The sequence below is a fragment of the Bactrocera dorsalis genome, chromosome 6, assembly GCF_023373825.1.
Source record: "Bactrocera dorsalis isolate Fly_Bdor chromosome 6, ASM2337382v1, whole genome shotgun sequence".
In the NCBI taxonomy this organism is placed as follows: domain Eukaryota; kingdom Metazoa; phylum Arthropoda; class Insecta; order Diptera; family Tephritidae; genus Bactrocera; species Bactrocera dorsalis.
In genome coordinates this window covers 31,153,801-31,167,432 of record NC_064308.1, presented here as the reverse complement: position 1 = coordinate 31,167,432, position 13,632 = coordinate 31,153,801, and the positions used below count along the sequence as shown (strand labels likewise).

At 34.4% G+C, this 13,632-nt stretch overlaps 2 protein-coding genes and 1 pseudogene across 5 annotated transcripts in view; 2 read left to right on the top strand and 1 right to left on the bottom strand.

The window, feature by feature from the left end:
- Positions 1–13,632, bottom strand: part of LOC105231504 (protein pangolin, isoforms A/H/I/S) — a 454,601-nt gene that overhangs the window by 68,271 nt on the left and 372,698 nt on the right. The window contains exon 7 of one of the 4 annotated variants that reach the window (XR_007423206.1): positions 8,606–8,799. The exons of the other annotated variants lie outside the window; for them this stretch is intronic. The gene's annotated coding sequence lies outside the window, so the exon portion shown is untranslated. The remainder of the gene's footprint in view (positions 1–8,605; positions 8,800–13,632) is intronic. 4 annotated transcript variants of the gene reach the window in all.
- LOC125779924 (small nucleolar RNA U3) lies at positions 4,536–4,669 on the top strand (annotated as a pseudogene).
- Positions 6,408–7,690, top strand: LOC125779468 (uncharacterized). Its single transcript, XM_049460828.1, has 5 exons — positions 6,408–6,871; positions 6,941–6,961; positions 7,061–7,242; positions 7,329–7,479; positions 7,559–7,690. The coding sequence occupies exons 1-5, from the start codon at positions 6,673–6,675 to the stop codon at positions 7,681–7,683; spliced, it is 678 nt and encodes a 225-aa protein (XP_049316785.1). The 5' UTR covers positions 6,408–6,672; the 3' UTR covers positions 7,684–7,690.

Below are 13,632 nucleotides of genomic sequence, written 5' to 3'. Positions count from 1 at the left end.
TCGCAGCACTCATCGCACAAAATCCACACACAACATACTAAAGGTCACACAACCCAATACAACACAACATGTCAGCCACACAACCACAGCTACACATCATACCAACCACACTACACACCAACACTTCGACTTTTTCACCACCCACAACCGATACAAAAAGATTGGTCACATCGGAATGAGGGCCTTTTTTTGTTTTACCCGTGACCGCTAAGGTTTTTTCGCCATCGAGACGTTAGTCGACACAACGCTATACAAAGTTTAAAAATTGTTAAGTTAAACCAAAGTGCTAGTAAAATTTTGTACAAAGCTTCTTTTGAACATTTGTTGTGAATACCGAATAATCATTAAAAGGAAAAAAGAGAATAAATAAACACAAAAAACCATTCATTTGAAAGTGAAATACTTTTCTTTATTTCAAAGAAAATTTGAGAATTAAAAATTCCAGGTGAAAGTGCAAGTGCAAGTGCAACAAGTGAGTATATCACCGACATCCGGGTGAACAAAAGGTTTACAATTAAACAGATGCTATAAGCGTTGTCTTTTCCATGGAAATTTTCATATGAGCTTTATGTTCTTTAAATGTTTTTGAGTATAATATAACATCGGCAATATAAACGTGACAAAATTTTCCAATACATTCGTGTAGAATATTGTTCACTGCTCTTTGGAATATACTTAAAGCATTTTTTAGACAAAATAGCATTCTTAAATATTCATATTTTCCATTATTCACGGAAAATGCAGTTTTTTCAATATCATTTTCAAAAATTCTTCAATATTTGATGAAATCAAGATTCAAGGTCTATTGTAGAGAAATATTTAGATTCTCCTAAATTAAAGAGTTTTACCTCTGGATTAGGCATTGGGTATCTATCCGTTGTTGTTTTTCCGTAAATTTTTTTTTTAATCGATGGGCATTCTTAGTTTTGGACTACCGTCCTCATTTACGAGTATACCTTTTTTCGGAGAATTATATGGGCTTTTGCTATGCCCTATAATTCCTTTTTTCCAATAAACTTTGGATTTCTTGATTGACAAAATTATTTGTGGATAATAAATATGGATATTGGTTTGACCATATAGCTCTAAGCAGTGGGATGTTAATATTTTTAACTTCATTACCTTTGTTTTTATATTTTTCCGCAAATTCTTCGAAATTACTTTCATTGGTAATATTGAAATTTTTAAAATATTACTGCTTCCTTTTTTGGAGTATATTTTTTTATTTTATTGTCGATATTATCTACGAGTGGCGTCTTAGGATTTTCTTCTCCCAAGTGGTTTAAATTTTGTATTTTTATATTTTAATCGGTTTTTCACCATTCTTTTTTTGTTTTATTTTGCCGGTAAGAACTTCGGCTGACTTTTTAAGCTCTTTTTGTCCCAAAGTAAAATCTTCGGCTGGCGTCTTAGTCCCAAGGAGTTTAATAAATTAAATCATTGAGAAAAGGTATTTTCTCTATTTTATTATTTCCATAAACTAGTTTCCGATTTGGAATATCTATTGTAGCTCCGATTTTATTTAAATAATTAATTTAAATTAAGAGATCGCTTACTTGGGTGTCAATTAATTTTATAAAAACGATTTTGTACGTCCAATAGATTAGTATTATAAAAATATTTTAAATAAAATTAAATTAATTACTAAAGTGTTTTTGTTATTATAAATTCCAGTTCGTATATATGAACCTGTTACCCCCGCATCTCTTAAAATTCGAATGATTTGCCCGGTTTTTATATCTGTTTTTGTAATATAAGGCAAATCAGAGTTTACCCTAAAAAATGATTTTCCCCAATGTTATTAATTATTTGTATTTTAGGTTGAGGCTCTGTGCTTACTTATGCACTTTCATTTTGCCTCTTTGGTAAATTTCTTCTTTGATAATTGGTTTCCCAATTATAACTGTTACTCCTAGCCTGCACTTGGTTTGTTTGTATAGGCCTAGGATAATTCATTATTTGATTTGATTGTTCGACGTCCATAGGTTCTGGACGATTGGCATATGCTTGGTTTGTATTAGTTATCCTTTGGGGATACCTCAAATTATTTTGAAAGTTTTTATTAAATTGTTGTTTTCGAGAATCAATGTCTTGATTCTTTTTTGAGAATTGTAGCGCGAATTGTGACCTCATCTGGTTTGACTGAAGTTCTTGCGCTTTGACAAGAGCATTAGGTAAATCAATGGGCGTTAAAGTAAAAAAAATTTGGTTTAAAGGGTAGTTTAAACCAGTTATGAAGGTTCGAAGTGCGGTTTCCCGATTTTTAATATTTGATTGCTGAATGCTGGTTATTTCTGAATTTGTTTCGTGCCTCATTATTGTTTTATTTATTAACAATGTCAATTTCTTATTGACATCATTATAGTAGTCTATTAAGGATTGTGATCCTTGTCTAAGTATGCTTATTTCTTGGTCAATTAAGTGTATTGGCCTTCTATCAGCATACGCAAAATCTAACCTCGAAAATATGGCCTCTAAATTTAAAACTGTGCCATGGTTTGTCAAAATGTCGTTAGCATTGCCCACAATCTTGTTTCGCAGTATTGTTAGGGCTCCAAAATATCTCCTCCTCCCTTCTATATAGAGACTCATTGAATTTTTGTGCAGCTTCTCTCCAGCAGACATATGACCTTCCCGAGAATTCCGGTAAAAATTTTATAATTTCTAAATTCATTGTATATAATTGAGTCGTTAATTGCCTGTGTTTCATATTCTGTCACCTGCGTAGCTGTTGTTATATTTATACTCTCGCAACAAAGTTGCTAAAGAGAGTATTATAGTTTTGTTCACATAACGGTTGTTTGTAAGTCCTAAAACTAAAAGAGTCAGATATAGGGTTATATATACCAAAGTGATCAGGGTGACGAGTAGAGTTGAAATTCAGATGTCTGTCTGTCCGTCCGTCCGTGCAAGCTGTAACTTAAGTAAAAATTGAGATATCATGATGAAACTTGGTACACGTATTTCTTGGCTCCATAAGAAGGTTAAGTTCGAAGATGGGCAAAATCAACCAACTGCCACGCCCACAAAATGGCGGAAACCGAAATCCTATAAAGTGTCATAACTAAGCCACAAATAAAGATATTAAAGTGAAATTTGGCACAAAGGATTGCATTAGGGAGGGGCATATTTGGAGGTAATTTTTTGGAAAAGTGGGTGTGGCCCCGCCCTCTACTAAGTTTTTTGTGCATATCTCGGAAACTACTATAGCTATGTCAACCAAACTCTATAGAGTCGTTTCCTTCAGGCATTTCCATATACAGTTCAAAAATTGAATAAATCGAATAAAATCCACGCCCACCTCCCATACAAAGGTTATGTTGAAAATCACTAAAAGTGCGTTAACCGACTAACAAAAAACGTCAGAAACACTAAATTTTACGGAAGAAATAGCAGAAGGAAGCTGCACCCAGCCTTTTTTTTAGAAATGAAAATGGGCGTGGCGTCGCCCACTTATGGAGCAAAAACCATATCTCGGGAACTACTCGACCGATTTCAATGAAATTCGGTATATGATATTTTCTTAACACCCTGATGACATGCACGAAATATGGGTGAAATCGGTTCACAACCACGCCTTCTTCCAATATAACGCTATTTTGAATTCCATCTGATGCCTTCTCTGTATAATATATACATTAGGAACCAATGATGATAGCGGAATAAAACTTTATACAAATACTGCATTTGAGCAGAGGTATCCCTTGTGGAAAAATTGTCGTGATCGGACTATAACTTTTCAAGGTCCCTGATATCGAACACGAAGAACTCAGTGCCTAACCTAACCTAATTTTTCACCGAAAATATCGGTAAATCTCCCGGATAATGAAATCTCGATTATCACTTTATCACGCGAGAGTATAAAATGTTCGGTGACACCCGAACTTAGCCCTTCCTTACTTCTTTTATTTGGTTATTTAGCAGAGCTATTTCAGCTCTTAAATTCGTCGTTTGCGTTGCTATCAGTCGAGGTACATATGTATATCTTCTGCAGTAAAATTACTAACCGCCATTTTCGAAATTTTTAGAATTATGTTGTCCACTTTACAAAAAATTATATAGTAACAATTAATTATAAATACAATAATAGTATAATTTATCTTGATTTCTTTTTGAAGTTATACTTCTTATACGACGCCGGAAAAGGTTGCGATAGATTCTGGTTGCGCAACCTTCCATATAAAAGTAACGCAAAGTTGCGCAACCTCGCTCCATCCATATGAATGTAACGCAACCTTGTCTGCGAAGATGTGCGAGCAGCAAGCGAAGCGGTGACAATCGGCGATCGTTTGTTCGTTTCTTTCGGCACAGCTCGCCCGACACAACAACACAACACAATGTTGGCATGCTTATGCTGTTGTTGTTTTTGTAGAACAATGTTTCAATTTTTGGTTGGTGACATATTCACATGTGTGCGCATATGTATGTTTGTATGCTTGTGCATTATTGAAGTTATAGTTCTTTTTCTTTCGTTTGCCTTTCTACGAATTCTCAACTATTTTGTGTGACTTTTAATTGAAATACTCTGCGTTGGCCTTTCAGAACCACACAGAATCATTTCTGTGGTTTTTGAAATTGATCCACGAGGACGAGGTATATCGTTTTATCTGGGAGCGTGAGATTTAAGAAAATCGCTCGCTTACAAGGGATAAAACGACTTCTGAGTGGCGATTTTAATGAATAAATTCACAGAATCATTTCTGTGCTTTTGGAAATCTATACTAATAAATATTTTTTTCTTACTAATAGAAAATAAATTTATCACAGCAATAAACATATACATAATATTGCTGTGATAAACTTAATTTCTATTAGTAAGCAAAAAATTAAAAATAAATTTATTAAGACTAACTTCTCAGGGCATCACAGCAATGTTATGTATATGTATATACATATTATGCATATGTATATACATATTATGTATATGTATATTGCTGTGATAAATTTATTGCGAAAGCAAATGTTCTACAAAGTATGTATATTTCTATACTTAAACAAAATTATTAGAACCATCGTATGTTTCTTACATGTATAACCAAATCATACTTAACCCTCGTCGAGACCAACGGTCTGATACACTTAGTCGAGACCAATGGTGCTTGGCTAGGCCCCTATGTGTTTACATACATTTGTATGGAAATACGTGTTGTATTTACGCTCATATATGTACAATATATATAGATTTTTGAAATTTCTTACCTCTCAATTTGATTGAAATCAAATTGACCGCTTTGTTCACGCTTGGCGTAGCAAAAGCGTTCACAAAAAATGTAACATTTTGAGAAAAAATACATTTTTTCTTAACCTTTTAAAGCGCTCTAGCGGCTAAAGTATTTGACTTAGGTTGGTCAAATAAATTGCACCGGTTGGGTAATTTAAAGAGCTTTCAGGAAATGTATAATTCCAAGGCCCAATTGCCCCCAAGGCCCCACCGGGGGCGTGGCAATAAGCGAAAATGGGTTTTCACCATGTCCCCTCCTTTGTTTCACTACAGTTGGGGAGGTATGGGGCCGGGGGAGATCAAAACCATTTTGCGAGTTAGTTCGCCCTTGGGGCTTTCAGGGAAGCCCTCAACCTTCCCTCTATCTCTACCAGGGGCGTCGCAATAGCGTTCACAAAAAATGTAACATTTTGAGAAAAAATACATTTTTTCTTGACCTTTAAAACGCTCTAGCGGCTAAAGTATTTGACCTAGATAAACATACAAACCAATTTGGACATGTAATGAATATGAAAACAAATAAATTAACTGTGCGAAGTGATAGAAACATTCCAAAGTTCATATATTTTCATACAAAACATATGGGGTCTAGCCAAGCACCATTGGTCTCGACTAAGGTGTAATATTATAATATCCTTTTTTCGTCCTTTTCGATACTATATCCTTGAATTTTTTTTTCTGAATTCTATAGACAATAAAATTCTAGGAAGCTACCTGGAAGCGCAAGTCGTTTGCTGCACTCTAAATATATTTAAATAACATTTAAAAACAAAATATGCCTGGCCAGACCCGCTGGTCTCGACGAGGGTTAAGTCAGCGCAACCTAAGTGTCAATGGTGGTGTTGGTGGTAAGCGCTTGGAAAGTCAAGATGCTACGAGTGCCACAGGTTCGAATCCCGACAGAATAAATTTTTAATTTTTTGCTTTTAACATCGTATACTATAAAAATAAATATTTTTCTTTATTTTAATTTCTATTAGTAAGAAAAATATTTATTTGAATAGTATACGATGTTAAAAGGCATACATCTTCTATCCTATCTTGTGTATCTGCACATGCTCATATGAGTGTATGTATACGCATGTGCGCGCATTGACTTGCATGTTCATACATTCATACCCTGCCAGCAATTCGGTAGTCAACTACGCAAAAAACACATTTCTAGTTAACTTTTATGAACTAACTAAAAGCTAACTACAATGTAATGCATAAATATCCCACATCAGGGCGAGCATAGAGAATGCACGTGTTTTTGTTTTTGATTTATTTTCGCATCTTTACTGTTAGTTCTTTGGAATCTCTCTTTTCGTTATTAGTAGGCTGTAGTCAATTGTCCGTGAATCAGTTGCTCAATCGTTTGCAAGCAAAAGTGACACAAAATTTTAAAAGATAAAGTTATTTATTAAATTAAAAATAGTACAAAGTTAATAAAAAAAGGATAAAAAGTTTAGATGTCGATACTAAATATTAAACGTTCCACATTCAGTATTCAACCAATGTCTCAGTGTAAGTATATATTAACTACAATAAAAATGTTGTATATAACTTGGCTTCATAGAAATGGGTTTACAGATAGCGACGAAACAAGCTGCTGCCCAGGTTGTAGCAGCCTCAAGGAAAATATTGAGCAACAATTTAAGCAGATGAACAGTAAGAAATTCGAATTGCAAAAAATTAGCGAAACTTAAATTAATTTAAATGTAAAAAAATTCATTTCAGATACTATACAAAAGCTTCAAGGTAATTAATCCTTTTAAAACAGATTATTATTTATATTAAATATAAATAATTTCACTACATCTTAATTTTTATTATTATTCATTACCAAATGCAATGCAGAAACTATTGTCAACCAAAATGGCATAATTATGAAGTCCTTAGCTGAGCAGAAAGTGTTGACGGAAAGGGTTCTTCACCAAGAGGTATCCAACAATAATGTACGTGCAGTTTTCCCCATAAAAAGTGTCAACGACTTACACGACTTCAATACTATTATTAGTGAGGACAATCGTGACCTCTACGTAAGTCTTAAAAATTGTGTTCCATGAATTTAATACCTTGCTAAAATGCATTACTATACTAAAAGTTTTTATAACTTACTTAACAGGTTAACAGGATGAAGGCTTTGTTAAAAGGACGCCTGGCGAAAACGTTGACAGATGTTATTTCCCAAAGTGTGTGCATAGAAGTCAATTTGGATGGAGTCCACGGCAAGAAGCGTTTGAAAGATTTCAAAGCTTTTTACCAAACTTTAATGGGTAACCCATATACTGAAAGCATATATGTATACATATTTCCAATAACATAGCTCAAATATATTTTAAATATTTTAAACAGATGCTTGTCGTTCGCTTGGTTTTGAAGACAACGAAAAGGAGATAAGGAATGCCTTAAAAATCATTAAAAAACGTCATTTCCATGCAGAATGTTTAAAAAATAAGAAGAATAAAACAGAAAATTAATAATTTATTTTTCGGCCTTTTTAACTTGTGTAATTGATTTGTAGCTAATTTAAAAAAAGTTAACTGATAGCTTACTACAAAATAACTAATTTTTAACTAACTGCTAAGTAACCAACTTGTAGTTAACTTAAATAAATAGCTAATAGCTAATATATAGCCAACTACTAAGTAGCTAACTTTAAGTTAGTTGAAAAGTCGTGCAGAGTCGGGTAATTGACTACTGCCTAGGACATGGCAATGTTAAAATAGTCAGTTGGCTCCATGAAAAATAGTCCAAGTATCAACCGCCTCTAGTTGCGAAATAGTTAGATTAAAGTGCATTAAAAGTTAGCTGAGTTGCCGGTAGGGTATATACTTATATGTACATACATATATTTGTGTACATTGCCGAACAAATAAATCACAAGCATACAAACATACATATGCGTACACATATGAATATGTCACCAACAAAAAATTGATCTTCACAAGTCAATCCGGCAGCCAAATTGGCGAAGAACAAAAGAGAGATGATTACGCTGCTCTCGCTTCTCTTCCGCAACGAAGAGACGGAACTACTTTCTGAGTCAAAATTCCTTCATTTAGACTTTGCTTTATTCTTCATTTTATGTGCATAATAAATTTATAAAATGTGAATTTAAGTTTTCTAGTTTTCTTTCATACAAAATGATATACATTTCTGAATATCACTAAGAAGTATAACTTCATCCGCGCGTAGGGACTCCACGCACCTTTTTTTTTTATTTATATATGTATATTTAATAGATGTGTAAGAATTTATTTTGTTTTCTTTTTTCTTAAATAAGGGCACTTGTGAGTGTCATGATTATTGGTTTTGCAATACTTACTTTGAAACAATTTTTCATACTTAATATTAGTGGGATTATTTCTCAATTAATTAATAAATATAGGATTTACTTACAACTAACTTTATGTTGTTGTTGTTGTTGTTGCTGCTGCTGTTGTTACTGTTGCTGTTGCTACTGTTGCTGTTAGTTCTTGCCTTTGCTGCTACTGCTGCTGTTTTGGAAACTAGTTGCCTTTTTAATACGCTTTTATTAGTTTCACTTGTATGTAAGTATGTGTGTTTGTAACCTTTTTAAGTGGTACTGAAACCTAGAATATTTGAGCGACACTGTAGGAAGGCGATAGTAAGTTTAAGCAGCTCACCAAAAAGATGCGTTTAAAAGTATGCAGCATCTATATAAAACTACTTTCGGTGACATTTGAATAGCATATGTATATACTATATATATACATGTATATCCTTAAAGAAAGTATACTTTATATAGGTATGTATATGTACTACATATATAACCGCGCCCCAGAAGAAATAATATCAAGTAATGCAAAACATGTGACTTTTAGGTAATAAAAAATTAATAACAATAAGAATGAAGGAAAAATTCCTGCATTATTGTGAGAAAAGCGTGGGGTGCTTTGTTGTTTTTTTTCAAAATTATTTTATTTATTGTATCTGCTTTTTCTTAAAGCCTAACAATAAGTAATAAAATCTTAAATCTATTTAAAAACTAGACACACTCAAGCAAGTGATTGAGCAGTTTTGGTGTTACGTCGCTCTTTAATACGCAGGCATATCTCTTCTTTTAAGTCGTGTTTGATCGCAGGAATATACCAAAGCATTAGCCAAAGGGTTTGGGTGATCCCCGGAGTTTAGATATATATTTAATTCTGCTGTCTTCTACTTCTTTTTTTACCATAGGAATACCAAGGTCTTTATGGATATTTTCGTTACGCATGTACCATGGTGAATACGTGATTGTTCTAACCATTTTTGATTGGAACCTTTGTATTAGATCAATATTAGTTGCACAGGTCGTACCCCACAGTTGAATGCCATACATCCAAATCGGCTTTATGACCGCATTACATAAAAGCATTTTGTTGTCTAGGCTAAGTTTGGGGTTTTTATTTAAAAGCCAATTTAAATTTGTAGCTCTAATCTTCATACATGTTATTCTACTAGATACGTGTTTTCTCCACGTGAGCCTTCTATCTAGGTGAATACCAAGATATGCTACTTCGTTCGCTTGGGGTACTAAAATATTGTTTATTCTTACTGCCGGGCACATCTTTGGTCTTAGCGAAAATGTAATGTGCTTACACTTCTGTTCATTCACATTTATACGCCAGTTCACTAGCCATTCTTCGACAGAACTTAAATGCTCCGTTAATATTCTTGATGCTAAAATGTGGCATTTGTTACGGCTCACTATAGCTATGTTGTCCGCAAAAGTTGAAGTTAGTACATTATTAGCTGTTGGAAGATCTGCCGTATATATGATGTATAGTGTTGGGCCTAAAACACTGCACTGGGGTACACCAGCTCTTGTCTGTCGTTCATCAGATATGAAATCTTCCACTTTTACCATACATTTTCTATTTTTTAAATAAGACTCCAAGGTTTTATACAATTGTAAAGGTAGCATTTTTTTAATCTTATATAAAAGACCTTCGTGCCACACCTTATCAAACGCCTGAGCTACATCTAGAAATATTGCTGAACAGTATTCCCTGTGCTCAAATGCTTTCCTTATCTCGTTAGTAATTCTATTTACTTGCTCTATTGTGCCATGTTTCGCACGAAATCCGAATTGATGCATTGGTATTGTGTTATTGTCGTGGAGGAAAGGAGACATCTTTGACAGCAATACTTTTTCAAATACTTTTCAAAGACAGGGTAGAAGACTGATTGGTCTGTATGAAGACGGCTGTGTTAAGTCTTTCCCAGGTTTATCTATCAAGATAATCTGAAATTGGATAGTACCCGAAACTAAGAATTGCATTGAAGAGCAAAGAGATAACCTCTACAGGAATAATTGGTAACTCAATTAGCACTTTTGGGAAAATTTTATCATGTCCCGGCGACTTTTTTGGATTACGTTTTTTGATGATACCAATGATTTCAGAAGGTGAAGTCATAAGAGGCTCGAGCGACTCTTTAGCTGTGTTGGGTAAGATTGACAGCTTAAAGTTGTTCTTTGGCAAATTGGGTTGATATACCTTTTCTAGGTGATTTGCAAAGCAATTAGCCTTTTCCTCGTCACTTCGAGCCCATTTTCCTCCCAAGTCTCGTATAGGCATGTTGGAGTCAGTTGGTGACTTCATGGACTTTTGGGCTTTCCAAAGGGAATTTTCCTTGTTTGAATTCGGACACAGCTTCTTTATATACATTTCGGTGTTTAATTCTTCCTCACGTTTAAGCGCGTTTTTTAATTTACTTACAGCAGATTTTAATTGAAGCTGAGTGGAAGGGGAACAATTTATCTGCCATTCACGTCTTGCACGCCTTTTTACATTTACAATCATTTCTATTTCTCTATTAGAGATTTTTCTGAAACCAAGCGGCTTATAGCTTTTGTTTGGTGTTGCTAAGACAGCTGCGCTGGTTATTATATCATTGACTTCTCTTATACTTTTGTCAATGTCTCTTCCTGTATTTATTTTGTACTCAATATAAATGTGGCTACTGACGTATTTTCTATATTTTAGCCAATTTGTTTTATAAGAAGTTAGACCCACTGTTGGATTAACGAATATGGGTTGTTCACATAATTTTATTAGTGCAGGAGGGTGATCAGAAGATAGATCAACACATATATCAGCTGTTATGTGCGATTTATCTATATTTTTGATTACAGCAAAATCAATTAAATCTGGTATTTTCTTACGATCACTAGGTCAATATGTCGGCTTGCCAGGAGATATTATTTCAAGGTTATTGTGCCTATTTATAACAGTTTGATACAGCTGTCGTCCTTTCGGATTAATAAGACGTGAGCCCCAGTACGTGTGTTTTGCGTTGTAATCTCCACCTAGAAATCTTTGACCTAGTATTCCAAAAAGTCTTTAAATTCGATTTCTGTAATTTTAAAACGAGGTGGACAGTATATAGCCGTAAGGTTTAAGTCACAACCCCGATTTTTTTAGTGATATTGTTGTATTATAGCTTGTAACTGTGGTGTAGCATAAGATTCTAGAGCATAGTGGTTTAAACGATTTCTAATCAACACTGTCGTACCACCATGCGCTTTTCCATCCAGATGATTTGTAACATATAGCCTAAATCCCGGTATATTGAAATTATTTTTATTTGTTAGATGTGTTTCTGAAATAAGGATTACATCTATATTCTTTTCAGACAGAAATCTGATAATCTCTAATTTATGTTGGTTAACACCGTTAGCATTCCATATACAGATATTTAGTAAGCTCATTTTTTACTGAATAAATTTTGCAGCATTTGATTTTGTGATTTTATTAAATCTTGAATCTTTTGCATAGTAGACATAAATTGTGTCATACACTGTGTAAGATTTATAATCATAGTTTCAATACCACCATTTGGAGGATTTTGCGGCAGTTGCATTTGAACAGTGTTGCCTTTCACCACATTTGCATAGCTTCCTTGCATATTATTATTGTTAGAAGTAATAGGATTAGACCTTTTTTCTGAGGTTGCTATAATTTCATTACGGGGTGTTTGCAACATTTGGTTACGACGTGCTTGAATGTCCTGTGACAACTTCGATTTCAAATCTTTATAAACAGGGCAACCTCTGTAGTTGGCAGTGTGATTTCCTCCACAATTGCTGCATTTTTTATTTAATTCTTCTTTCTTAAGGGTGCATTTAGAAGTGGGATGTAAATAAGCACATACCACACAAACACTGCGTAGAGTGCAGTTAGTACATTGTACCGGACCATTTCTTTTATGTGGTTCTTCCACAGTTACTCTACGATGCAGCAAATATTTCAAATTATAAATTGGATGGGTCTCATTTTTTTTAAGTTGATTCGAATTCGGCAACAATTCAATTTTAACCATTGGCTGTGGTATTTTGTTTCTATTGAATATATTTACAACTGTTTTAATTCCGAAACCAAATTCTTCCAATGCTTCTTTGACTTCACTACTATGTCAGCTATGTCCATAAAACTTTTTTCAGTGTAGGACTGAATTTTTGTTTCATCTTTTTTCAAAGGCACTACATGGAAATTGTTAGTACCTACAATTTTACTTAATTCAGCAACGAGAGCATTACTGCTACGCTCGCGCAAATATATCGGAGGTGGTTTGGCATTAACGACTGTGGTGGTACCCTTGGCATCGTCGTCTGATCCATTGCTTAGTAAGGCAAACCTATTGCCATTTAAAACTCCCGGTTTATTCTTAATTGGTGTACCGCTTTGGAATTTCTTGGGATTGACCGCTGACTTTGAAGGACTTAATTTCAATGCCAGTTTGTACAGACTGGCCTTTTTCTTATTGGTACATTCTCACCCTGCTTTATGTTGTTCTTCGCTGCCTGCGTACTTGCTGGTACCTGTTTAGTTGGTGTGATCATGTTTGCTGCTGGCCGTTGTTGACTGCCGTTCTCTTCTGCTTTTGTTTTTTGTAACCTCTGCTTATGGTGCTGCTCAGTTGGTCGCTGCGGTGACTCATCCTTCTCACCGTTGCCTTGTTTGTTGGTAGGAGCTAAACTCGCAGCCTCGACAAAGCCGAAGTAATGCTACTGCCTTGTTGGTGGGGCTGCGCTGCGCTCATGCTTTTGTACTTTTTTGTTTTATTTCACACTTATTATTTGTTATTTTGTTACGTTTTTTGTTTATAAACAGTTTGTGGTTTTTTATGTTTTGATTTGCACTTTCAGCGTTATTGCCTAACGTTTGCACTTAATGCACTTTTTTTAATATTTGTTTAGTTTGTTTTACGAGGGCTGCTATATATATTTCTGGCCTAATAATGAAAATAGGCATATTTATCAACGAAAATGGTTTTTTTTTTTATTTCGTTGGATTTGACTCGTCTTGGAAGACCCACACGGTCGATTGCTATTTTGTTTCGGGCTCATACGCATAGATCCATGATTCGTCACCTGTGGCGATCTTATAAACGTCTTTTGAAGCACCGCGATCGTATTTTTT